Genomic DNA, 24890 nt, shown 5'->3' with positions numbered 1-24890 from the left:
CTTGCGGTTGTCATTTCTCTGAAATGGTTTTGCTTCTACTCGCAGTCCTGTCACCAGCAGCAAACACAAAAACTGAAAATGTAAGGTGTTTTCTTGCTCATTTTTCATCCTCTCTGCCTAAGTAAATTTCTTGAACATCATTTCAGTGTTACCTCCTTTTGTCTAGCTCAGTGGAGCTTTGAGTTTGTACGTTAGGTTTTATTTATGAATTAGAGCCTTGCTAAGATCTCTTTTTTAAATAGGTCATAATACTATATATAAAAATGTCTTAAACAGAGGGACATGTGTGTAGAAGATGATGTATTAAAGAAGACTTTGTTTTTAGTCTAGTGAGCCTTAAAGGTAAACTAAGGTTATGCAAAGTTAGCTCTAGTTATATTAAGTGCTGTCTGTTGTAAGGTTGAACCAAGTTATCTACAGACATTTTCCCCCATTACTCTTTAAACTTCACATAGCTTCTGGAGTGTTACTTTTGTTATCATTATTATTAATGTGCCTTGAACTGGATCATACTCCTGGATGAAACGCTTTAATGATTTCATACGATGATAGACTAAACCCTAAATGTTTTACGGTGTCTGAAAATCTTATATTTAGTTTTTTGTCCCTGAATGCTTTTCATTCTCATTACACAGAATTGAGATTCTTCAGCATCTCCTGTTCCTTTAGATTTGTTATGCCCTTGCTTTTGCTTTTTCTCTAATTGCATTCTGGCCTGGCACATCCTTACTCATTTTTATAGGCCTAACTCCATGAAGCCTTCCGAAGCCAACTCAGGTATAGGCAGCCAATTCATTTGTCATTTGTGTTCTTTGTGGCTTTGGTCATACTATTATGATCCCTTGTTGTTGTTCTTTAGTTGCTGTCATGGCCAACTCTTTTGCGACCCCATGGACTTTAGCCTGCTAGTCTCCTCTGTCCATGGGAATTCCCAATCAAGAATTCTGGAGTGGGTTGCCACTGCGTTCTCCAGGGGATCTTCCCCACCCAGGAATAGAACCTGCATCTCCTGTATTGACAGATGGATTCTTTACCACTGGGCCACCAGGGAAACCCATGATCCCTTGTAACATACTGTATTTTATATATATATACACTTTCCCACTCGTGTCTGTCCATTCCATTCATCAGGCCAGGAATAGTATTTTTGGTATTTCTTATCATCTAGTCCAGTATACTGTATTAGTTTTTAACCTTGAACTTCAAAATTCTTTACAAAAAGATTCATAAACATCTTTTGCTGCTGCTAAGTTGCTGCTAAATAGCTTCAGTCGTGTCCAACTCTGTGCAACCCCGGAGACGGCAACCCACCAGACTCCCCCGTCCCTAGGATTCTCCAGGCAAGAACATTGGAGTGGGTTGCCATTTCCTTCTCCAATAAACATCTTTTACCAAAGATTAATTCCTATGCTACCTATGTAATGCATAGATATATTGTACTTCTTAGATTAGAACTTATTGTAAATTACAAAATAAAAAATTATCTTAAAAAAAATTCTTTTATCACCCAAGTCAGATGGACCAGGAACTTTTCCTAAGATTCTTGACTAATATGGCAGTGATGTGCAACAAATAACAAGTATTGACCCACTTATTTTGTATAGCTACACTTAGTTGTTATTGCTAATAAGAATCCTGGAGGCTAAAATTAACAATGGCCATGAAGGACAGCAATTAAGGCCATTTGTCTTCTAAATGTGCCAATGTAGGTTCCACTGGTAGTTTAAATTTATATATGGAAGTCACTCATACTATTATAATGGGCAGTGAAGGCCCTGAAGGTATGTGTTACAAAGCAATAAGTCATTTTAGGGTCATGATAACAAATTATATTTTGAGACAAACTTTCCCATTGCTATGGAAAGATTCATTTCCTAACAACCTCTTTTCACTGATTAATTTTAAATTAAAAAGTACATCATTTTTCATGACAGCATTTATATAAAGGCTATTTTAGGCATATTTAAATGACAGTGTTAAGACTTCAACCTGCTGAAATTTTGTTATTGTAAAGGATTGATGTGGTCATAAGAGTGATTTGGGGATACCCAAGTCATATTCCACTTTTGATAAAGATTGCTCAGGCCATAGTGTGATCTGAACATTTCTGATTTTGCGTTTTTTGCCTATAACACTGGCTTGTCTCTGTCATTGGTGAGAAATATAACTTTTATTCTCAAATTGATAAACTTTTGATGAGGGAAATGAATTCTTCATTTATTGAGAATTTATAGGCCTAAAGTTTAACGGCCCCCCTAGCCTGCTTTTAGTCAGAGAATTCAGAGTTTCTTCACAAGGATCCCCATGGAAACTAAACAAAAAAAGCTACTTGAAAGGAGACAGGTTATTGGTTTTTCTCATTAAATCCACTGCTGGATTTTCATTAGTTCTAATCCATTTTCATTCAAGATTAGATATATAGGCCAGTTCTTATTTTCATGAATTGAATAAGTGAAATATGTTGAGATGTGTCTGCCTGTATATGCAGTCTGAGATGCAAAAGTAATTATTCTTCTTCTGCCATAAAATTACCCCAGAAAATAAAGCCAGTAAAAATGACTGATGTAAAGGGGAAAGGCCACCTCCATTTTTTAAAAAAGAGGTTATTAAATAAAGTGAAGGTGCTGAGAGGGATGGTAGGCTAATCTGATCAGGTTTATGCTTCATTCAGTTTTTCCCCACTTTTGTGTCATAATTGTGTATGAAAGTAATCTAAATAAAGTATGGAAGCGTGTTTCACTGACCACAAGCACTTTAGACCTTATAAAAGTTTAAGTATTTCGTTTGCTATTATGACTACATTTCAAAGTGTTCTTTTAAAGCAAGAAATTTGGTAAAACTTAGATATTGTGGGACTTCCCAGGTAGCTCAGGTGATAAAGAATCTGCCTGCCAGTGCAGGAGCCACAGGAGACCTGGGTTCGATCCCTGGGTGGAGAAGATCCCCTGAAGAAGGAAATGTATACTGGAGGCAACTCACTCCAGTATTCTTGCCTCAAAAATTCCATAGACAAAGGAGTCTGTCAGGCTACAGTCCCTGGGGAACTTGCCTTATAAAGACAATTTTCACTCTTTTCCTTCCTTCCCTTCCCCTCGATAAAGCTGTTAAAAATTATTTAGATTCCTGGTGGTTTATATAGTTAAATGTATCTTCTGTTATTCCTATTTAAAAATCTGTGCCTCAGCCTTACTTCTGAGGCTCAAATCAATCTCTTACTCAAACAAGATACTGATAGAAGTTTCAATGTATGTGGACATTTAATGAAAGTAGTAATAGATAGAAATACTGTTTACTATTAAATTTATGAGTACCACAATGTACATTGCAATCTAATGTGTTTTCCAGCACATCTACTGTTTAGAATATAACAGTAATTCTTCTTTTCCCCTTTCAGGTGGCTGTACTTTTGATGATGGTCCTGGAGCTTGTGATTACCACCAGGATTTATATGATGACTTTGAATGGGTACATGTTAGTGCTCAAGAACCTCATTATCTGCCACCAGAGATGCCTCAAGGTAAGAGTCATTCTATTTACTGAGGTTGGAAAAGCCCTTTGGAATATGTAGCGTTTTCTTATATTAGGTTATAATATAATAATTTGTTATAACAAACTACTGTGGTCAAACTAGTTGACCCCATCAAAGACCCTCAATGGATTCTTTGCCTTTTCTTGAATAACTTTATCTAATCCTTTGCACCTCAAGAAAATTCACTGTAATCTTCGTTATCTCTGACCCTGAAAAAAGGTAAGTATTAGTGCTTGTTTTCCTGTTTAATAAAAAAGCAAAATGGAAATAAAACTAAACATAAAAAATAAAAAGAACATCCAAAATCCTTTCAAAACTGTCTACATTGTGAGATCAGCTCACTTACTACCTCTTCTATTAAATCATGAGATTTGATGTAATCAGACCACTTTAATGGCAGAAAGCAAAGAAGAACTAAAGAACGTCTTGATGAGGGTGAAGGAGGAGAGTGGAAAAGCTGGCTTAAAAACTAAATGTTAAACAACTAAGATCATGGCATCCGGCCCCATTACTTCATGGCAAATAGAAGGGGAAAAGGTGGAAGTAGTGACAAATTTCCTCTTCCTGGGGTCTAAAATCACTGCAGATGGTGACCGGAGCCATGAAGTCAGAAGACAGCTGCTTCTTGGCAGGAACCTAGACAAACGTAGACAGCATGTTGAGAAGCAGAGACATCGCTCTACCAACAAAGGTCCATATAGTCAAGGCTTTCCCAGTGGTTGGTTGTGAGAGCTGGACCATAGAGTAGGCAGAGTACCAAAGAATTGTTGCCTTTGAACTGTGATGCTGGAGAAGACTCCCGAGAGTCCCTTGGACACCAAGGAGGTCCAACCGGTCCATCCTAAAGGAAATCGGTTCTAAATATTCATTAGAAAGACTGATGCTGAAGCTGAAACTCCAATGTTTTGGTCACCTGATGAGAACAGCTAACTCATTGGAAAAGTCCCTGATGCTGGGAAAGATTGAGAGCAGAAGGAGAAGAGGGTGTCAGAGGATGAGGTGGCGGGATGGCATCACCGAGGCAATGGCTGTGAATGTGGGCAAACTCCGAGAGATGGTGAGGGACAGAGAGGCCTGGTGTGCTGCAGTCATGGGGTCACAAAGAGTTGGACGCAACTTGGCGACTAAACAACAGCAACAACCAGACTGAAGAGAAACTTTCTTGTTTCATGGCAGGGAGAGAGCTTATCTCATGCCATTGGCTCTCAGGAGAGACAGGCTAGACAGAGATGGAGATGGAGAGGACTTTTGTGAGTTGACTGTAGAAAAATAAGGCTGAATCCTGCTTTCTTTACCTTGATCCTGTTACATCCTTTGCATTTTGGTTTTGTGAAATAGAACATCTTCTTATTGTTTAAGCCAGTTCAAATTGTGTTTTCCCTTAATAATTAATAACATAGGATCTTAACATATACATACCATTTTATACACTGCTGCTGCTGCTAAGTCGCTTCAGTCGTGTCCGACTCTGTGCGACCCCATAGACGGCAGCCCACCAGGTTCCCCCGTCCCTGGGATTCTCCAGGCAAGAACACCAGAGTGGGTTGCCATTTCCTTCTCCAATGCATGAAAATGAAAAGGGAAAGTGAAGTCACTCAGTCGTGTCTGACTCTTAGCGATCCCATGGACTGCAGCCTACCAGGCTCCTCTGTCCATGGGATTTTCCAGGCAAGAGTACTGGAGTGGGGTGCCATCGCCTTCTCTGATTTTATATACTAGCAGGCTAATATTTGTGTCTTCATTTCCAGACTAGTTTGGAATTAATGTCAACCTCTGTGTGTATATTATTAAATTGAAAAATTGAAACTGCAAATAGAAATTTTAAAATACTTTACTAAAGAGAGTAAATTACCTTCCTATTACTTAGAAATAAAATATGGAATATAATTATGTATAATCACATATATAATATACAATATACTGATATTTAATAATGTAATATATTAATATACTGTGCAATAATACATCATCATTTTATTATAGTATATTATCATATGTGTTTGATGAGATATTTGCCTCTTAGTAGTAATTTAAATTTTAAAATACAGTTTCAGTGTTTTAATCATAATTTTATACACTTCAATTTTTCTTACTGTTTCACCCCATGGTGTACTCTTTGAGAGTAGTGTGAATTAAATCTGCTTTCTACTCTAAATTGTCACTTTTCATGGGTGGGTAGACAAATGGATACTGCTGTAGCTGAGCTGAGCCATAATTTCCAGAGGAATAAATTGGTACTAGGCGACTAGTACCCTTTTCTTCTCATATTTGACCCTTATGTTGTCAGCAGACTTATTTATTTATTTTTGCATTCTTTATGATTTCCTTTATTTAAATATTAAAAAAAACAGGTAAAACAATAAAATAGAAGCCATGATAATGTTTTATTTGGTGTAGTTAATGACTATAAGGAGGTTTAAAAGAGTCTTCTTAGGTTGCTGCTAATATTCTATGTATGACCTGGGTAGCATGTTCACTTCATGAAAATCCATCCAAGCTATGCTTAAAATTTACTTTTTATTTTTTTTAATTTTAATTTTACATTGAAATATAGTTGATACACAATATTGAGTTAATTTCAGGTGTACAACAAAGTGATTTAGTTGTACATACACAAATATCTATTCTTATTTAGATTCTTTTTCCATGTAAGTTATAACAGAATACTGAGTAGAGTTCCCTGTACTGAAGAGTAGGTCTTTGTTAATGATCTATTTTATATTTAGTAATATATATATATATGTTAATCCCAAGCTCCTAATTTACTGCCCCCACCCCCACACACACTTTACCCTTTTGTAACAGCAAGTTTGTTTTCTGAGGCTGTGAGTCTGTTTTTGTTTTGTAAATAAGTTCATTTGCAACGTTGTTCTTTATATTCCACATATAAGTGACATCATATGTTATTTGTCTTTCTCTGTCTTACTTCACTTAGTATGATAACCTCTAGGTCCATTTATGTTGTTGCAAATGGCATTACTTCATTTTTATGGTTAAGTACTATTCCACTGTACATATATACCACATCTTCTTTACCTGTTTATCTCTTGATGAAAATTTAGCTTGGCTATTGTAAATAATGCTGCAGTGAACACTGGGGTTGTGTGTATCTTTTCGAATTATGGTTTTACCAGGATGTATTTCCAGGAGTGGGATTGCTGGATCAAATGGTGGTTCTCTTTTTAGTTTTTTAAAGAACCTCCGTACTGTTCTCCATAGTGGCTGTACCAGTTTGCATTAGTGTATGAGGGTTCCCTTTTCTCTAAACTTTCTCTAGTATTTGTTTGTGGACTTTTTGATGATAGCCATTCTGACTGGTGTGAGGTGATAACTCACAGTAGTTTTGATTTGCATTTCTATAATTAGTGATGTTGAGCATTTTTTCAGGTGCTTTTTGACAGTTTGTCTTTGTTGGAGAAATGTCTATTTAGATCCTCTGCCCATTTTTTGATTGGGTTATTTGTTCTAGACTCATTTAGTTGTGTATTGTAGGTTTGTATTTTCCCTCAAAGGTACATAACCTTATTTTCCTGGTACATTTTAGTTAAAGAAACTTCTGTAATATTTTATCTGTGCTTTCTCTGAGATATATTTAGACTGAATTTTTATATAAAAGTAGAAGGGGTGGGCTGGGATGCACATATTTTGACTGTTTATCATCAGAGAACAATCAGAAAGATGTTGATTTATGGAAATGTTACCATTGTTAATTACCATTGAAGATGGGTAATGAATAGCTGAAGAGTTACTCCTCAGATGACCTTGTTGGTTCACCTTTGATGAGCAGCTTAATCGGTGGTTACAGTACAGGATGATATGCACAGAAAATGAAAGTGTTTGAAATTCAGCCACATCTTTCAATTAATAGGACATTAAGTAATTAATCATGCAGAGGAGGGAAAAAGGTCATGGCTATTTTATTTTTGCAAATGCAATTTGTATTTGGTTTTTGTAGATGTTGAAAGAAAGTATCTATGTATCTGTTCTTTTTCTGTTCTCTTTTTATCATCTACACTACTTTTTTTTCATTTTCCATCTGATATTCCTTTAAAATACTCACTGAACATTATTCATAATTTGGAAAAAAGGAGATACTTAGATTTAGCCTATTAAAATTTTATAAATGATCCATTTATTTTAAAATAGACATGTTTATTTTTCTCACTTATTAAAAATGAGAAAACTCAAACATATAGCAGCCCAAAAGTAAGGCTGAGTCTCTGATGCAAACTTTTTTTTTCCCCTTTGGAACTATTTAAAACATTAAAAAAAAAAATAGAGTACAGTTGATTTCCAATGTTGAGTTAGTTTCAGGTATATAGCAAAGTGAATCAGTTATACATATTTTGGATTGGCCAAAAAGTTAGTTTTTGAGTGTTTCTGTAAGATGCCTAGTTGGCGCAGTGGTGAAGAATCCACTTGCCAATGCAGGAGACATCCCTGGGTTGGCAAGATCCCCTGGAGGAGGAAATGGCAACCCACTCCAGTATTCTTGCTTGGAAAATTCCATGGACAGGGGAGCCTGGAGGGCTGTAAAGAGTCAGACATGTCTTAGCAACTGAATGTGCATGCTACAGAAAAATCCAAATGAACTTTTTGTCCAACTCAGTGTATATACATTTACATTCACATATACATATACATGTACATATGGCTTCCCAGGTAGTGCTAGTGCTAAAGAACTTGCCTGTCATTGCAGAAGATGTAAAAAGAGATGTGGGTTCGATTCCTAGGTCAAAAAGATCCCCTGGAAGAGGGCATGGTAACCCACTCCAGTATTGTCTGGAGAATCCCATGGACAGAGGAGCCTGGTGGACTACAGTCAGTAGGGTCCCAAAGAGCTGTATACCACTGAAACAATGGTATTTAGCATGCACGCATGCATACATATACATATATTCAGTCTTTTTTAGATTCTTTTCCCACATAGACCATAACAGAGTATTGATAAGAGTTCCCTGCGCTATACAACTATTTTATAAATATAATGTGTGTATATCAACCCCAGTCTCCCAGTTTATCCCTCCCTCTCTTACCCTCTTTGTTTTCTACATCTGTAACTCTTTTTCTGTTTTGATACATGTTTATTTGTACCCTTTTTTAGGTTTCAGATATGAACAATATTATATTTGTCTTTCTCTGTCTGAATTCTTCACTCTGTATGATAATCCCTATCTAGGTCCATCCATTGTGCTGCAAATGACACTATTTTGTTTTTATTCACTGAAAAATATTCCATGGAATATGTACCACATCTTCTTTATCCATTCCTCTGTTGACTGACGGGCATTTAGGTTATTTCCGTGTCCTGGCTATTGCAAGTAGTACTGCAGTGAGCATTGTGGTGTGTGTATCTTTCTAAATTATTATTTTCTCAAGGTATATGCCAAAGAGTGGGATTGCTGGATCATATAGTAGCTTTATTTTCTGTTTGTTTTTTTTAAGGAACTTCCATATCGTTCTCCATAGTGACTATACCAATTTACATTCCCACCAACAGTGTAGGAGGGTTCCCTTCTTTTCACACCCTCTCCATCATTTATTGCGTGTAGATTTATTGACGATGGCCATTCTGACTGGTGTGAGGTAATACCTTTTTGCAGTTTTGATTTTAATTTCTCCACTAATTATTGATGTTGAGAATCTTTTCATGTGCTTTTTAGTCATCTGTATGTCTTCTTTGGAGAAATGTCTATTTAGATCTTCTGGCCATTTTTTTTTTATTGGATCATTTGTTTTTTAAATATTGAGCTGCATGAGTTGTTTGCATATTTTGGAAATTAATCCCTTGTCAACAATCTTGTTATTGGACTCTCTTTACAATACTTGGACATTGTTAATTGGCATCTGTTTGTTGATCTTTTTGTCCTAAAAAGGTAGCAGGGAAGAGATAAGAGAGAATAAATAGATTAGATACTAAAAGAATGAAGATGAGTAGAAAAGAAAATTACTTCTTTTTGTTTGAAGACATAATGCTGTTAATTATTGCTTAAAGTGTTCTTCAGCAAAGCTGCCTTTGTCAGCTGATAATGATGGTGATTGAAAGGCCAGTGTAGGACATTTAACATAGCATGCAAAAGAATGAGTATATCCTAATGGCCAAAAATCATGTGAAAATGAGAGTACCTGCTCAACTCTTACATCAAAGGAATACAAATTAAAGCCACAACACGAAGAAGCTACAACACATGGAGCAAGAAGATGAAAATTAAAATTTCAAGTGCTGGTGAGAGTATGGCACAAGTGAAAGTCTTCATATACTGAACTTTGGTCAGGTATCAATCTGTATAACCATTTTGTACAGCCTAATTTCCCGGAAGACCCATTATGGAGTAGCAGCCCCCCAGGACTGAGTACACGTTTTCTAAATAACGTGTACAAGAGCACTTACAGCATTAGTATCCAAAATAGTCCGAAACTGAAAACAATTCAAATGTCTGTCAACAGTGCAATGAATAAAATCCTGATAAATCCACATAATGTTGCAATGTAAATGAACAAACTGTTTATATATGATAGGAATGAATTTTACACACATAATCTTGAGGAAAAGAAACTAAACACAAAAGGGTATGTACTTTCATTTATGTAAATTTCAAAAACAGGCAAAACAAATTGATGATATTAGAAGTCAGGATATTATTTACCTACAGAAGCACCTGGAGGGGTGGGGAGTGGTTAGTGCTTGGAAGGTGACAGGAAGGGGATTTCTGGATACTGGTAACACAATCTTTCTTGATCTAGTTGGTTTATTCACAGATAAGCTGAAATTGAAAAATCATTGAAGTGTATAATTATGAGTTGTGTTCTTTTCTCTATATGTCTTATATGTTAATAGAAAATGCCAAGAAGTAGAATAAATAAAATCACAGCTCACAAGGATACTTTGGGGAAACTAGACAAAGAATTAAAAGATGTTACAGATTAGAATGAAAATATATAGTAGGATACCTCAAATGGGTTCAAACTCCTTTTATTTTTTCCCTCACCAACCTTTATCCCTTCTCCCACATTCAAAGATAATATGCTCTTTGACGTCTCTGAGCCTTTGTATTAATATGTTTCCTTTCCTCTGTTTAGGCAATTCTCTGTTTATCCATTCATCAGACTCCTACCCATTCTTACTATGTCTGCTCAAGTTCTATCTGCTTTGGGAAGATTCTCCTGGCTGGCATGGAGTTTTTATATATTTCTTCTGTCCTCACTTTCAGATATGCTGTCCACTGTACCTGGTACATGCTTCAATTGCAGGCTGTTATAATACTTTAAAATATCTCCTTTTCTCCACCAAACTATAATGTCCTCATGAACATAAATCATATTTTTCATCTTTGGTTTTCCAAGACACTATTTCATTTTACTTAGGGAAAATGTCAACTTATATAATGTGGTTTAAAATATTTTGGTCAAGCATTAAACAAAAAACGTCTCCCTCTTGCTTTAAAATTAATTGAATTAAAAATACCTTATTTCTCAATCATTACATTCAGTTCAGATTTTAAGGTAATTAGAAGATCTTCATATACTTAATAATATTTAGCTTTTGCTTTCATAAATGATTTCATCTATTTATTTTGGTTTTAATTTTAAATATTATTAATACTACCAAGAAAGAGCTCATTTTAAGGATCTCTCTCTTTTTCTTTTGTCTTTTACTAGTCAAATTAATTCCAATCTTCTACTCCTTAAAAATCTAGGCTATAAAAATCAAATCCATAAAGAATGAGAGGTGTTGCAGGGAAGTAGAAATTGTTCTTCGATCTCAAATACATCTGTATTCTTGACCTTGTCAGATGTTCCTGTCTACTTATGACATCATGAAACGAATTCACTAGACCATTTTGCTACATGTTCTGACCTAGATCCGAGCATAGACATTGTGATTGACATCTCAATAAATTTATCTTCATCTGTAATTATGACTCCTTTTTCCTTTTAACAGGTTTTGTAAAATGACTAATTGAATTTTAGTTTAGAGTCTCTAGAGTACTCATCTGACAGTTTAAAATTATGCTATGCTGTGTTCTACCTTCAGTCTAGTACTTTTCCCCTGTGATAATGTAAATCACTATGCAGAGTCCCTTCTGTAAAATGCACACATTCTGTCTATCTAAGTATCTGTTTATGTCTGTCTATCACAAAAATAAAAGCCCTTTGTTAATAAATTAATCTGAAGGTTGAAGAAAGAAACCATTCCTCCTAGGTTATAAAGCTTAGTGAGGTTGTGATTCAATAGTTTAAAAGCCCAACTAAGTATCAATTCTGCCCCCTTGTCAAATCCTCAGACTGAAATTTAGAGAGCAAATGGCATTACACAGAGAAGAATGAATACTGAACAATACTAATAAATGTGCCTGTAAATTCATTTATTCTTTTTGGAACAGTGTATCCTTTTTTTTATTTCTTTTATCCAAGAGTTTATAAATACAAATAATTAGCCAGGTTGTTAAAATAAGTTTTGTTTTCTTCACATATTTATTTGAAGAGACTAAATGTTTTTTGTATTCAATAGTGAGCATGCATAGGTCTCATGATTTTGTGCCTGGTTTTCTTCTGACATTGTATCATATAGTGAAAAACAAATGAAATATTATATTTAAATAATAATATTTGTTAAGTAACACAATTTCAGCTAGATTTTTCTATATAGCAATAGTCCCTTAGTTTTCTAGGTAAAGACTTACTCACAACTTACTAAATAATATTAGTTATTCAGTATATCACATTTTAATATATCTAAGAAATTTCAAGGGAGTTTTTGTGTTGTCTTACTGTTTCTAGTCGATAGTCTGTCTCATTGGGAACCTTAATCTCTCATTAAAATGAGTGGGTAGCCTTGCAATCGCCCTCTTACGACAGTTGATAATAAGGCATGTGTTTCTACAAGATCATAATTGCTAAATTCTCACATATCTGAGTTAACAGAATTATTTGATATCAAATCTGTCAGAGTCAAAATATGGCAGAAAGTGGTAGAATAAAGTTATGTGCATGTAATGTTGGTTAAGTGTTACAGGCAGTTTTGTTTATGTTAGAGGATAAAGCAAATCAGGCCAAAATGTTGGTTTATTCTGTTTGCCATCTAGTTATTATTGTCTGTTAATACTAGCAAAGATACTGTGTTGTGGACCTTGCAGTTGTCTTAAGCACCATTTGAGAGATGGGTTATAGTGGAGAGAAGAAGGGAAGGGTGGCAAGGAGAGAGAAGGAAAGGATAAGAGAATAACTTAACGTTAGTTCATTAAAACAGATGGAAATACTGTAAGTATTGAATACAGGCAATAGAGTCTAAGAAGGGGACAGAGCCTAAAACCCTCAGTTTAAAACTGGAAGGCTATGCATCAAAATCATTTGATAATTAGATTTTAAAAAAAATAGTAGAGTTCTCTTTTTGAAAGCAGTACTTCTCAGCACTCAAATATGTAAAACTGATAACTAAGAGCCACTGGTCCCAGAACTTGCTTGCTTTGTACTCCCTAACATCCCTACCCTACCCCTTTCCCCACCACCAGTTCCATCAAAATGGCTTCTCCAAGAAATACTTACGGAAGTAACATTCCAAAGGACAGCTTTAAAACAATAGTCAAATGTACATTCAGCACTTCAGATAAGCCTGCTCCCGTTGGCTATGACTTATTGGTAGTTTACTGGGTTCCTACTATTCCAGGGACATGATATATATTTTTAATCCTCATGTGGACCCTGCAAAATTAGTGACAGTTTAGAGATAAGTGGAGTGAATAACTTGCTTAAAGCTGCTTAGGGATCAAATCTGAAGTTGGGTCTATCTGTCTAATATCACAATTATTCTTGCTACAGTGCTATCCTTCTTGATAAATTGTGGTGTAGCTGATGTATTTTCTTCACTTGGTCTTGCATCTTTAAATCCCCTATAAAAGGAGCTATGTATTAGGTTTATTCCACAATGTTTTCCTACAACTTCGTCTAGGTCCTGTTTTTTTCCAAAATTTAAAAGCTTGAAATGATTGTCTCTTAATCGTCACATGAAGTGGGGTCTGGGACTTGCTGTTGTTTGGAATTGCAGTGGAGCTTTGGGGTTTCCTCATGGTGTTCTCACCCACTAGTAAGAGGAGCTGACCTTTCTTTGACTTACCTGTATGTTATTTTTAGTTATTTGATGAACACTTGCTGCATGGCTGTCTAAGCAAAACCTTGGAAACATATATATTATCTGCTGTCTCATTAGAGCATTTATGGTAGAAGGAAAAATTTTGGACTAAAGAACTCAGACTAAAAATTAGGGTTTGAAAATAGTTTTAAGACATTGTTTGCAGTAGGATATTTTCGGACCTGAATTATGGGCTTATTTCAACATGCTCTTCCAAACCATATTATCATGTGTCTGTTGGTGCTTTTGCCCTCAGCACAGAGAAGATAGTTTACCACATTTGAGTTGCTTATTAAAAACAGTAGGAATCGGAGGCAGTGCAGGGTCAGAGAGTGAAAGGCTGTAATGGACCCTGTGAAGGGTGAGCTACTTCATGAGGGCAGGTTTTTAATGTAAGTACTGCTACCCTTGTGAACATAAATGCAGCGTGAAGAATGTCTAAATTACAGTGGACAGAAGTGGCATGCTGAGACAGGAATATTTTCCTGTTATTTCAGGTACGTAATGTATCTAAGTTAGATATGTCTCTGTATATCTCAGGGGGAGAAAACAGGTCAGTATTTAAAAAAAAGAAAAGAAAAGAAATTAATATTGGTGTCAGTGTTAGAGAACTTCCAATCTCCTAAATGAATTAGGGGTATGAATACAGAGTAATTTCAAAGACTATCCAGTCATCTTTAACATGTGCCTTAAAATCAATACATGGTCTAAGGAAACAAAATTACTTTTCCTTGGAGGGGAGAAAGACTGAAAGTACAGTTATGACCTTATACGTCCCTCTCCAAAAATAAACTTGCCTCATGATGGCTAAAGAACTCTTTTAGACATTCTCAGCTTCAAAGCTTTGTCTTCAAACATTAGAATGCCCCGGGAAACAAATTACACACAAAAAAGCAATGAAATCTAAGTGATTAAATTAGAGGTTATTTAAAGATATGTGATGTTAATTTTCTCCTATAGTTAATGTTGTAAAAAATACAGAGCTATGCGTATATATTTATCATTATGTTAAAAAGATGCCTTGAATATCTTCGAAGATTGTCAGTTTTCAACCTTGTATATGTTGAGAGTATGTTGACAGACCTTTTCCCCCTCCTTGAAAGAGGAAATTATTGATGATTTAGTTATTATAATAATTAAATTATTATTCCCTTGTTATAATAGAAGTGAGATGTTTTATACATTAAGAGCACGTGACAACTTATAAATGCCAGCAGCATCATGAAATCTTCACCTGGGAATGTAGATTAAAAAGATACACTGACTTGCTTCTTGTAGTTTATGGACTAAAGTAGGACAATTCTACAAATTTTATCAAGTAAATTAGATATTTCTGTTCCTCTCTTCCTCCCCTAGTTCTGAAATAGTTGGTGGATTAAATAGAAAAGTGGAATGGCAAATATGGCTATTTAAAAATTATATTTTGAGTGCATGGTTTTTATCCAAGCTAGGGTAGACTTAATGGATAATTAAAAAAAAAATGCTCTTCTGACCACTTAGGCATTTTTACATGTCATTTCACTTAAATTCCATAAAAGCCTTTCTAGGTATGTATTAACACATCTTTTAGATGAGGGAACTGAGGTTCAGCGAGGCCAAGTAAATTTTCAGAGGTTTCATGTCTTGGGAAACTCAAGATTGGGAATTCAAGTATAAACAGATATAGCATAAAGATCTCATTTTTGACCTCTCTGTAAACAAACTGGAGTACAGATCCTTCCTTTAGAGACTACAGAAGAAAAAAAGCTTCAGGGCTGACTTGAAAGTATGGCAAAGCTTCTCTCTCATGTTTTCTCCAGCTCCAGATGGTAGAGAGCCCAAGTCAAAATGTCTTTGAATCATAAATAAAGAAAGCTGCTTTCACACACGAGGAAGACCAGGATTGCTACTTAAGTGATGTCCTTGAGGTTCCAGGTTCTTTTGTCTCTCAGTTCCTCTACTCTTTTTTTTTTTTTTTTTTTTTTTTTTTTTTTTAAGGATTTATGATGTTTATTTAAATGTTATATTACTTGCTTTCTTTTTTTTTTTTTTTTTTTTTTAAATTTTATTTTATTTTTAAACTTTACATAACTGTATTAGATTTGCCAAATATCAAAATGAATCCGCCACAGGTATACATGTGTTCCCCATCCTGAACCCTCCTCCCTCCTCCCTCCCCATTCCATCCCTCTGGGTCGTCCCAGTGCACCAGCCCCAATCATCCAGTATCGTGCATCGAACCTGGACTGGCAACTCATTTCATACATGATATTTACATGTTTCAATGCCATTCTCCCAAATCTTCCCACCCTCTCCCTCTCCCACAGAGTCCATAAGACTGTTCTATATATCAGTGTCTCTTTTGCTGTCTCGTACACAGGGTTATTGTTACCATCTTTCTAAATTCCATATATATGTGTTAGTATACTGTATTGGTGTTTTTCTTTCTGGCTTACTTCACTCTGTATAATAGGCTCCAGTTTCATCCACCTCATTAGAACTGATTCAAATGTATTCTTTTTAATGGCTGAATAATACTCCATTGTGTATATGTACCACAGCTTTCTTATCCATTCATCTGCTGATGGACATCTAGGTTGCTTCCATGTCCTGGCTATTATAAACAGTGCTGCGATGAACATTGGGGTACTCGCGTCTCTTTCCCTTCTGGTTTTCTCAGTGTGTATGCCCAGCAGTGGGATTGCTGGATCATAAGGCATGTCTATTTCCAGTTTTTTAAGGAATCTCCACACTGTTCTCCATAGTGGCTGCACTAGTTTGCATTCCCACCAACAGTGTAAGAGGGTTCCCTTTTCTCCACACCCTCTCCAGCATTTATTACTTGTAGACTTTTGGATTGCAGCCATTCTGACTGGTGTGAAATGGTACCTCATAGTGGTTTTGATTTGCATTTCTCTGATAATGAGTGATGTTGAGCATCTTTTCATGTGTTTGTTAGCCATCTGTATGTCTTCTTTGGAGAAATGTCTATTTAGTTCTTTGGCCCATTTTTTGATTGGGTCATTTATTTTTCTGGAGTTGAGCTGTAGGAGTTGCTTGTATATTCTCGAGATTAGTTGTTTGTCAGTTGCTTCATTTGCTATTATCTTCTCCCATTCTGAAGGCTGTCTTTTCACCTTGCTAATAGTTTCCTTTGATGTGCAGAAGCTTTTAAGGTTAATTAGGTCCCATTTGTTTATTTTTGCTTTTATTTCCAATATTCTGGGAGGTGGGTCATAGAGGATCCTGCTGTGATGTATGTCAGAGAGTGTTTTGCCTATGTTCTCCTCTAGGAGTTTTATAGTTTCTGGTCTTACGTTTAGATCTTTAATCCATTTTGAGTTTATTTTTGTGTATGGTGTTAGAAAGTGTTCTAGTTTCATTCTTTTACAAGTGGTTGACCAGAGTTCCCAGCACCACTTGTTAAAGAGATTGTCTTTAATCCATTGTATATTCTTGCCTCCTTTGTCGAAGATAAGGTGTCCATATGTGCGTGGATTTATCTCTGGGCTTTCTATTTTGTTCCATTGATCTATATTTCTGTCTTTGTGCCAGTACCATACTGTCTTGATAACTGTGGCTTTGTAGTAGAGCCTGAAGTCAGGTAGGTTGATTCCTCCCGTTCCATTCTTCTTTCTCAAGATCGCTTTGGCTATTCGAGGTTTTTTGTTTTTCCATACAAATTGTGAAATTATTTGTTCTAGCTCTGTGAAGAATGCTGTTGGTAGCTTGATAGGGATTGCATTGAATCTATAGATTGCTTTGGGTAGTATACTCATTTTCACTACATTGATTCTTCCAATCCATGAACATGGTATATTTCTCCATCTGTTAGTGTCCTCTTTGATTTCTTTCACCAGTGTTTTATAGTTTTCTATATATAGGTCTTTAGATTCTTTAGGTAGATATATTCCTAAGTATTTTATTCTTTCCGTTGCAATGGTGAATGGAATTGTTTCCTTAATTTCTCTTTCTGTTTTCTCATTATTAGTGTATAGGAATGCAAGGGATTTCTGTGTGTTGATTTTATATCCTGCAACTTTACTATAGTCATTGATTAGTTCTAGTAATTTTCTGGTGGAGTCTTTAGGGTTTTCTATGTAGAGGATCATGTCATCTGCAAACAGTGAGAGCTTTACTTCTTCTTTTCCAATTTGGATTCCTTTTATTTCTTTTTCTGCTCTGATTGCTGTGGCCAAAACTTCCAAAACTATGTTGAATAGTAATGGTGAAAGTGGGCACCCTTGTCTTGTTCCTGACTTTAGAGGAAATGCTTTCAATTTTTCACCATTGAGGATAATGTTTGCTGTGGGTTTGTCATATATAGCTTTGATTATGTTGAGGTAGGTTCCTTCTATTCCTGCTTTCTGGAGAGTTTTGATCATAAATGGATGTTGAATTTTGTCAAAGGCTTTCTCTGCATCTATTGAGATAATCATATGGTTTTTATTTTTCAATTTGTTAATGTGGTGTATTACATTGATTGATTTGCGGATATTGAAGAATCCTTGCATCCCTGGGATAAAGCCCACTTGGTCATGGTGTATGATCTTTTTAATGTGTTGTTGGATTCTGATTGCTAGAATTTTGTTAAGGATTTTTGCATCTATGTTCATCAGTGATATTGGCCTGTAGTTTTCTTTTTTTGTGGCATCTTTGTCAGGTTTTGGTATTAGGGTGATGGTGGCCTCATAGAATGAGTTTGGAAGTTTACCATCCTCTGCAATTTTCTGGAAGAGTTTGAGCAGGATAGGTGTTAGCTCTTCTCTAAATTTTTGGTAGAATTCAGCTGTGAAGCCGTCTGGACCTGGGCTTTTGTTTGCTGGAAGATTTTTGATTACAGTTTCAATTTCCGTGCTTGTGATGGGTCTGTTAAGATTTTCTATTTCTTCCTGATCGAGTTTTGGAAAGTTGTACTTTTCTAAGAATTTGTCCATTTCTTCCTTGTTGTCCATTTTATTGGCATATAATTGTTGATAGTAGTCTCTTATGATCCTTTGTATTTCTGTGTTGTCTGTTGTGATCTCTCCATTTTCATTTCTAATTTTATTGATTTGATTTTTCTCCCTTTGTTTCTTGATGAGTCTGGCTAATGGTTTGTCAATTTTATTTATCCTTTCAAAGAACCAGCTTTTGGTTTTGTTGATTTTTGCTATGGTCTCTTTTGTTTCTTTTGCATTTATTTCTGCTCTAATTTTTAAGATTTCTTTCCTTCTACTAACCCTGGGGTTCTTCATTTCTTCCTTTTCTAGTTGCTTTAGGTGTAGAGTTAGGTTATTTATTTGACTTTTTTCTTGTTTCTTGAGGTGTGCCTGTATTGCTATGAACTTTCCCCTTAGGACTGCTTTTACCGTGTCCCACAGGTTTTGGGTTGTTGTGTTTTCATTTTCATTCGTTTCTATGCAAATTTTGATTTCTTTTTTGATTTCTTCTGTGATTTGTTGGTTATTCAGCAGCGTGTTGTTCAGCCTCCATATGTTGGATTTTTTAATAGTTTTTCTCCTGTAATTGAGATCTAATCTTACTGCATTGTGGTCAGAAAAGATGCTTGGAATGATTTCTATTTTTTTGAATTTACCAAGGCTAGCTTTATGGCCCAGGATGTGATCTATCCTGGAGAAGGTTCCATGTGCGCTTGAGAAGAAGGTGAAATTCATTGTTTTGGGATGAAATGTCCTATAGATATCAATTAGGTCTAACTGGTCTATTGTATCGTTTAAAGTTTGTGTTTCCTTGTTAATTTTCTGTTTAGTTGATCTATCCATAGGTGTGAGTGGGGTATTAAAGTCTCCCACTATTATTGTGTTATTGTTAATTTCTTCTTTCATACTTGTTAGCATTTGTCTTACATACTGCGGTGCTCCCGTGTTGGGTGCATATATATTTATAATTGTTATATCTTCTTCTTGGATTGATCCTTTGATCATTATGTAGTGACCATCTTTGTCTCTTTTCACAGTCTTTGTTTTAAAGTCTATTTTATCTGATATGAGTATTGCTACTCCTGCTTTCTTTTGGTCCCTATTTGCATGGAAAATCTTTTTCCAGCCCTTCACTTTCAGTCTGTATGTGTCCCCTGTTTTGAGGTGGGTCTCTTGTAGACAACATATGCAGGGGTCTTGTTTTTGTATCCATTCAGCCAGTCTTTGTCTTTTGGTTGGGGCATTCAACCCATTTACGTTTAAGGTAATTACTGATAAGTATGACCCCGTTGCCATTTACTTTATTGTTTTGGGTTCGAATTTATACACCATTTTTGTGTTTCCTGTCTAGAGAATATCCTTTAGTATTTGTTGGAGAGCTGGTTTGGTGGTGCAGAATTCTCTCAGCTTTTGCTTGTCTGAAAAGCTTTTGATTTCTCCTTCATACTTGAATGAGATCCTTGCTGGGTACAATAATCTGGGCTGTAGATTATTTTCTTTCATCCTTTTAAGTATGTCTTGCCATTCCCTCCTGGCTTGAAGAGTTTCTATTGAAAGATCAGCTGTTATCCTTATGGGAATTCCCTTGTGTGTTATTTGTTGTTTTTCCCTTGCTACTTTTAATATTTGTTCTTTGTGTTTGATCTTTGTTAATTTGATTACTATGTGTCTTGGGGTGTTTCGCCTTGGGTTTATCCTATTTGGGACTCTCTGGGTTTCTTGGACTTGGGTGATTATTTCCTTCCCCATTTTAGGGAAGTTTTCAACTATTATCTCCTCAAGTATTTTCTCATGGTCTTTCTTTTTGTCTTCTTCTTCTGGGATCCCTATGATTCGAATGTTGTAGCGTTTAATATTGTCCTGGAGGTCTCTGAGATTGTCCTCATTTCTTTTAATTCGTTTTTCTTTTATCCTCTCTGATTCATTTATTTCTACCATTCTATCTTCTAATTCACTAATCCTATCTTCTGCCTCTGTTATTCTACTATTTGTTGCCTCCAGAGTGTTTTTAATTTCACTTATTGCATTATTCATTATATATTGACTCTTTTTTATTTCTTCTAAGTCCTTGTTAAACCTTTCTTGCATCTTCTCAATCCTTGCCTCCAGGCTATTTATCTGTGATTCCATTTTAATTTCAAGATTTTGGATTAATTTCACTATCATTATTCGGAATTCTTTATCAGGTAGATTCCCTATCTCTTCCTCTTTGGTTTGGTTTGGTGGGCATTTATCCTGTTCCTTTATCTGCTGGCTATTCCTCTGTCTCTTCATCTTGTTTAAATTGCTGAGTTTGGGGTGTCCTTTCTGTATTCTGGCAGTTTGTGGAGTTCTCTTTATTGTGGCGTTTCCTCGCTGTGTGTGGGTTTGTACAGGTGGCTTGTCAAGGTTTCCTGGTTAGGGAAGCTTGTGTCGATGTTCTGGTGGATGGAGCTGTATTTCTTCTCTCTGGAGTGTAATGAAATGTCCAGTAATGAGTTATGAGATGTCTATGGTTTTGGGGTGACTTTGGGCAGCCTGTATCTTGAAGCTCAGGGCTGTGTTCCTTTGTTGCTGGAGAATTTGCTTGTTATGTCTTTCCCTGGAACTTGTTGGCCCTTGTGTGGTGCTTGGTTTCAGTGTCGGTATGGAGGCGTTTGATGAGCTCCTGTCAATTAATGTTCCTTGGAGTCAGGAGTTCCCTGGAGTCAGGGATTGGACTTAAGCCTCCTACTTCCAGTTATCGGTCTTAATTTTACAGTAGTTTCAAAACTTCTCCTTCTATACAGCACCACTGATAAAACATCTACGTTAAAGATGAAAAGTTTCTCTACTGTGAGGGTCACTCAGAGAGGTTCACAGCGTTACATGGAGAAGAGAAGAGGGAGGAGGGAGTTAGAGGTGACCCAAATGAGATGAGGTGGAATCAATAGTGGAGAGAGTGGGCTAGCCAGTAGTCACTTCCTTATGTGCACTCCACAACTGGACCGCTCAGAGATGTTCACGGAGTTATACAGGGAAGAGAAGAAGGAGGCAGGAGACAGAGGTGGCCAGAAGGATAAAAGGGGGAAATGAAAAGGCGGGAGACAGATCCAGCCAGTAATCAGTTCCTTAAGTGTTCTCCACCGTCTGGAACACACAGAAATTCACAGAGTTGGGTAGAGTAGAGAGGGATTAGGGAGGAGATACAGGTGACCTGGTGGAGAAAATGGAGAGTCCAAAGGGAGAGAGAGCAGTCAAGCCAGTAATCTCGTACACTAGTGAAAAATGGGTCCTGAAGATTGGGTTCTTAAAGGTACAAAATTGGTAACAAATACATAAAAACAAAAATTAGAAATTAGAGTAGAGTTTGGAATTTCAAAAATGCGATGTTAATGAAAAGGAGAAGGAAAAGAAAGAGAGAAAAAACGAACAAAGAAAAACAAACAAGGTCGTGAAAGTAATAAAGAAACTACAGGTACAAAATTGATAACTAATACCAAACAGCAAAAATTAAAAATCCAGAGTAGAGTTTGGAATTTCAAAAATACAACGTTAAAAAAAAAAAAAAAAAAAAAAAAAAGAAGAAGAAAAATAAAGAGAGAAAACAAACAAACCAACAAAAACAATGTCGCAAAAATTATAAAGAAAATACAGGTACAAAATTGATATCAAATACCAAAAAGCATAAATTAAAAATCTTGAGTAGAGTTTGGAATTGCAGATATACGATGTTATATAAAAGAAGAAGAGAAAGAAACAGAGGAAAAAAAAAAAAAAAAAAAAAAGTCACAGCAATTATGAAAAAAACTATAGGTACAAAATTGATAACATATATCAAAAGGCTAAAATTAAAAATCTAGAGTAGAGTTTGGAATTTCAAAAATGCAATGTTAAAGAAAAGAAGAAAAAGAAAAAAGAAAAAAAACAAAAAAACAAAAAAACAAAAAAACAAACCACGGTCAAAAAATTATAAAATATATATATGAAGTTTGCTGAAGAAGAAAAAAAAAAAAAAAAAAAAAAAAATAGGGTCTTTTTTTTTTTTTTTTGCAAAGTAATAGTTATAAAAGTGAAAATTAAAGGACAATAGAGGACTTAAAAAAAATTTTTTTTTTTAATTAAAAAAAAAAGAAAGAAAGAAAGATTGATCGTAAAAATAGTAAAAATATATCTAGGTCTTTCTCTGGTTTTGTTGTGAGTATTGTGGGTTCAGTTCATTTTTGGCAGTTCCTTAGTCCGACTTATATTTCTCAAGATCTATAGGCCCCTTCCTATGTAATCCGTAGTAACCACAGGGTTTTAATCTATGGCCTGTAGCTTCCAAGGCGTTTCCCTCTGTTAGAGCTTCTTCTGTTTGCTGGTCTCTTCAGTGTCTGGTTCCCGCCCTGACACAAAGGGGACGGTGGAGGACCCTATTTTTTTTTTTTTTTTTTTTTTTTTAATTTAGGCTCGCTTGTTCAGCCGCGCTGTGGGGAGGGAGGGAGGGATGCTGCAAACAGATAACACTGGCGTGCGCTCGAAGTGCCTCGGCCACACTGGGTCTGCCCCCGCTCACGGCGCGTGTAACCTCCCTGCCCACACTGCTTGGGCTCTAGGTTGTTCCGCCGGGAGCAATCAGAGGCCGGCCCTGGACTGAGCTCCCAGGTCCAAGCCGCTCAGGTTCAGGCACTTGGGTAGTCCTCAGAGGCGCAGACTCGGTTGGGCCTGCGTTTTGTGTTCTTCCCAGGTCGAGCAGCTCAGGCGATGAGGTGCTTGGCGGGCGCCAATGCTGCGACTTATCGCCTCCCCGCCACTCGGTTATCTGGGTGTAAAACCGGCGCACCTTCTCAGGCAGATGTTGACCGTCCAGACCCCCAAGAAGTTTTAGTTAGCAAAGAAGCCTGCTTACAGTTTTATAGATAGTGTCTCTCTGGGGCTGCGATTGCCCCCTTCCGGCTCTGGTTGCCTGTCACCGGAGGGGGAGGTCTGCAGCCGGCTATCTCTGTTCAGTCCTTTGTTCTGTGCGCGGGCCTGGCGGTGTCTTAGGTTAGGGCTGGCTTTTCGTGTGGTAGATATCCCACAGTCTGGTTTGCTAGCCCAAATTATTTCGCTCAGATAGCGCTCAGGACATTCGGCCCGATTCTTACTCTAAGGGACACAGCCCGTGCCGCACTTCCCTGCCCAGCCCCCGCTTGCTAATGCCGTGTGCAGGCGTCTGCGCTGCTTCTCCGCTGGGGGAGTTCCCGTAGGGCTCACAAACCGCGATTTTTAATTGTTTATTTATTTTTTTTTTTTTTTTTTTCCCCTCCCTTTTATGTTGCCCTCTGTGCTTCCAAAGCTCGGCACAGATTCGGCAGTGAGAGGGTTTCCTGGTGTTTGGAAACTTCTCTCTTTTTAAGACTCCCTTCCCGGGACGGAACTCCGTCCCTCCCTCTTTTGTCTCTTTTTTTGTCTTTTATATTTTTTCCTACCTCCTTTCGAAGAGTTGGGCTGCTTTTCTGGGTGCCTGATGTCCTCTGCCGGCATTCGGAAGTTGTTTTGTGGAATTTACTCGATGTTTAAATGCTCTTTTGATGAATTTGTGGGGGAGAAAGTGTTCTCCCCGTCCTACTCCTCCGCCATCTTGGCTCCAGTTCCTCTACTCTTAAGGTTATATTTTAACCTCAGGCTTGCTCCCCTCATGGGTATAAGATCTGTAGCTATTCTAGGTATTAATTTCAGACACTGAAAAAAGAGGTTGTCTCTTCATTATGTCTGTTTCTTTGTTTTTTAATCAGCATAAAGAACTTTTCTGAGATGCCCATCAACAGATTTATCTTCTTGTCTAATTGGCCAAAATCATGTCCCATACCTATGTCTAAACCAACCAGTAGTGAGCAGAGTAAAACATGATTGGGTGATACTTTCAAGCCTGTACTCCTCCCCCAATTGGAGCAGAGGTTGAAGTTAGTGCCAGCTTCTTCTGATCTTGTTGCTGCTGCTGCTGCTGCTGCTGCCAAGTCGCTCAGTTGTGTCTGACTCTGTGCAACCCCAGAGACGGCAGCCCACCAGGCTCCCCCGTCCCTGGGATTCTCCAGGCAAGAACACTGGAGTGGGTTGCCATTTCCTTCTCCAATGCATGAAAGTGAAAAGTGAAAGGGAAGTCGCTCAGTCGTGTCCGACTCTTAGTGACCCCATGGACTGCAGCCCACCAGACTTCTCCATCCATGGGATTTTCCAGGCAAGAGTACTGGAGTGGGGTGCCATTGCCTTCTCTGGATCTTGTTGCTAGACAGGTTGTAATGGAATAAAGATGGGGAGGATACTGGGTAGGTAACAACAATGCCATTACAGAACTATTTGATGCAGATATAGTAGGAAAGGAATATAGGTAGTAGAATTCAGAAGCTGT

The 24890-nt window shown here is 36.8% G+C and overlaps 1 protein-coding gene across 4 annotated transcripts in view; it reads left to right on the top strand.

Moving 5' to 3' along the window:
* PTPRK (protein tyrosine phosphatase receptor type K) overlaps positions 1–24890 on the top strand; it is a 635100-nt gene that overhangs the window by 142050 nt on the left and 468160 nt on the right. For all 4 annotated transcript variants that reach the window (XM_055535594.1, XM_055535592.1, XM_055535593.1 and 1 more), the window contains exon 2: positions 3395–3517. In XM_055535594.1, the coding sequence (XP_055391569.1) occupies positions 3395–3517 (123 nt within the window). The remainder of the gene's footprint in view (positions 1–3394; positions 3518–24890) is intronic.

Source organism: Bubalus kerabau, chromosome 9 (assembly GCF_029407905.1).
Source record: "Bubalus kerabau isolate K-KA32 ecotype Philippines breed swamp buffalo chromosome 9, PCC_UOA_SB_1v2, whole genome shotgun sequence".
NCBI classification, from domain to species: domain Eukaryota; kingdom Metazoa; phylum Chordata; class Mammalia; order Artiodactyla; family Bovidae; genus Bubalus; species Bubalus kerabau.
This window is presented reverse-complemented; position numbering and strand designations above follow the sequence as displayed.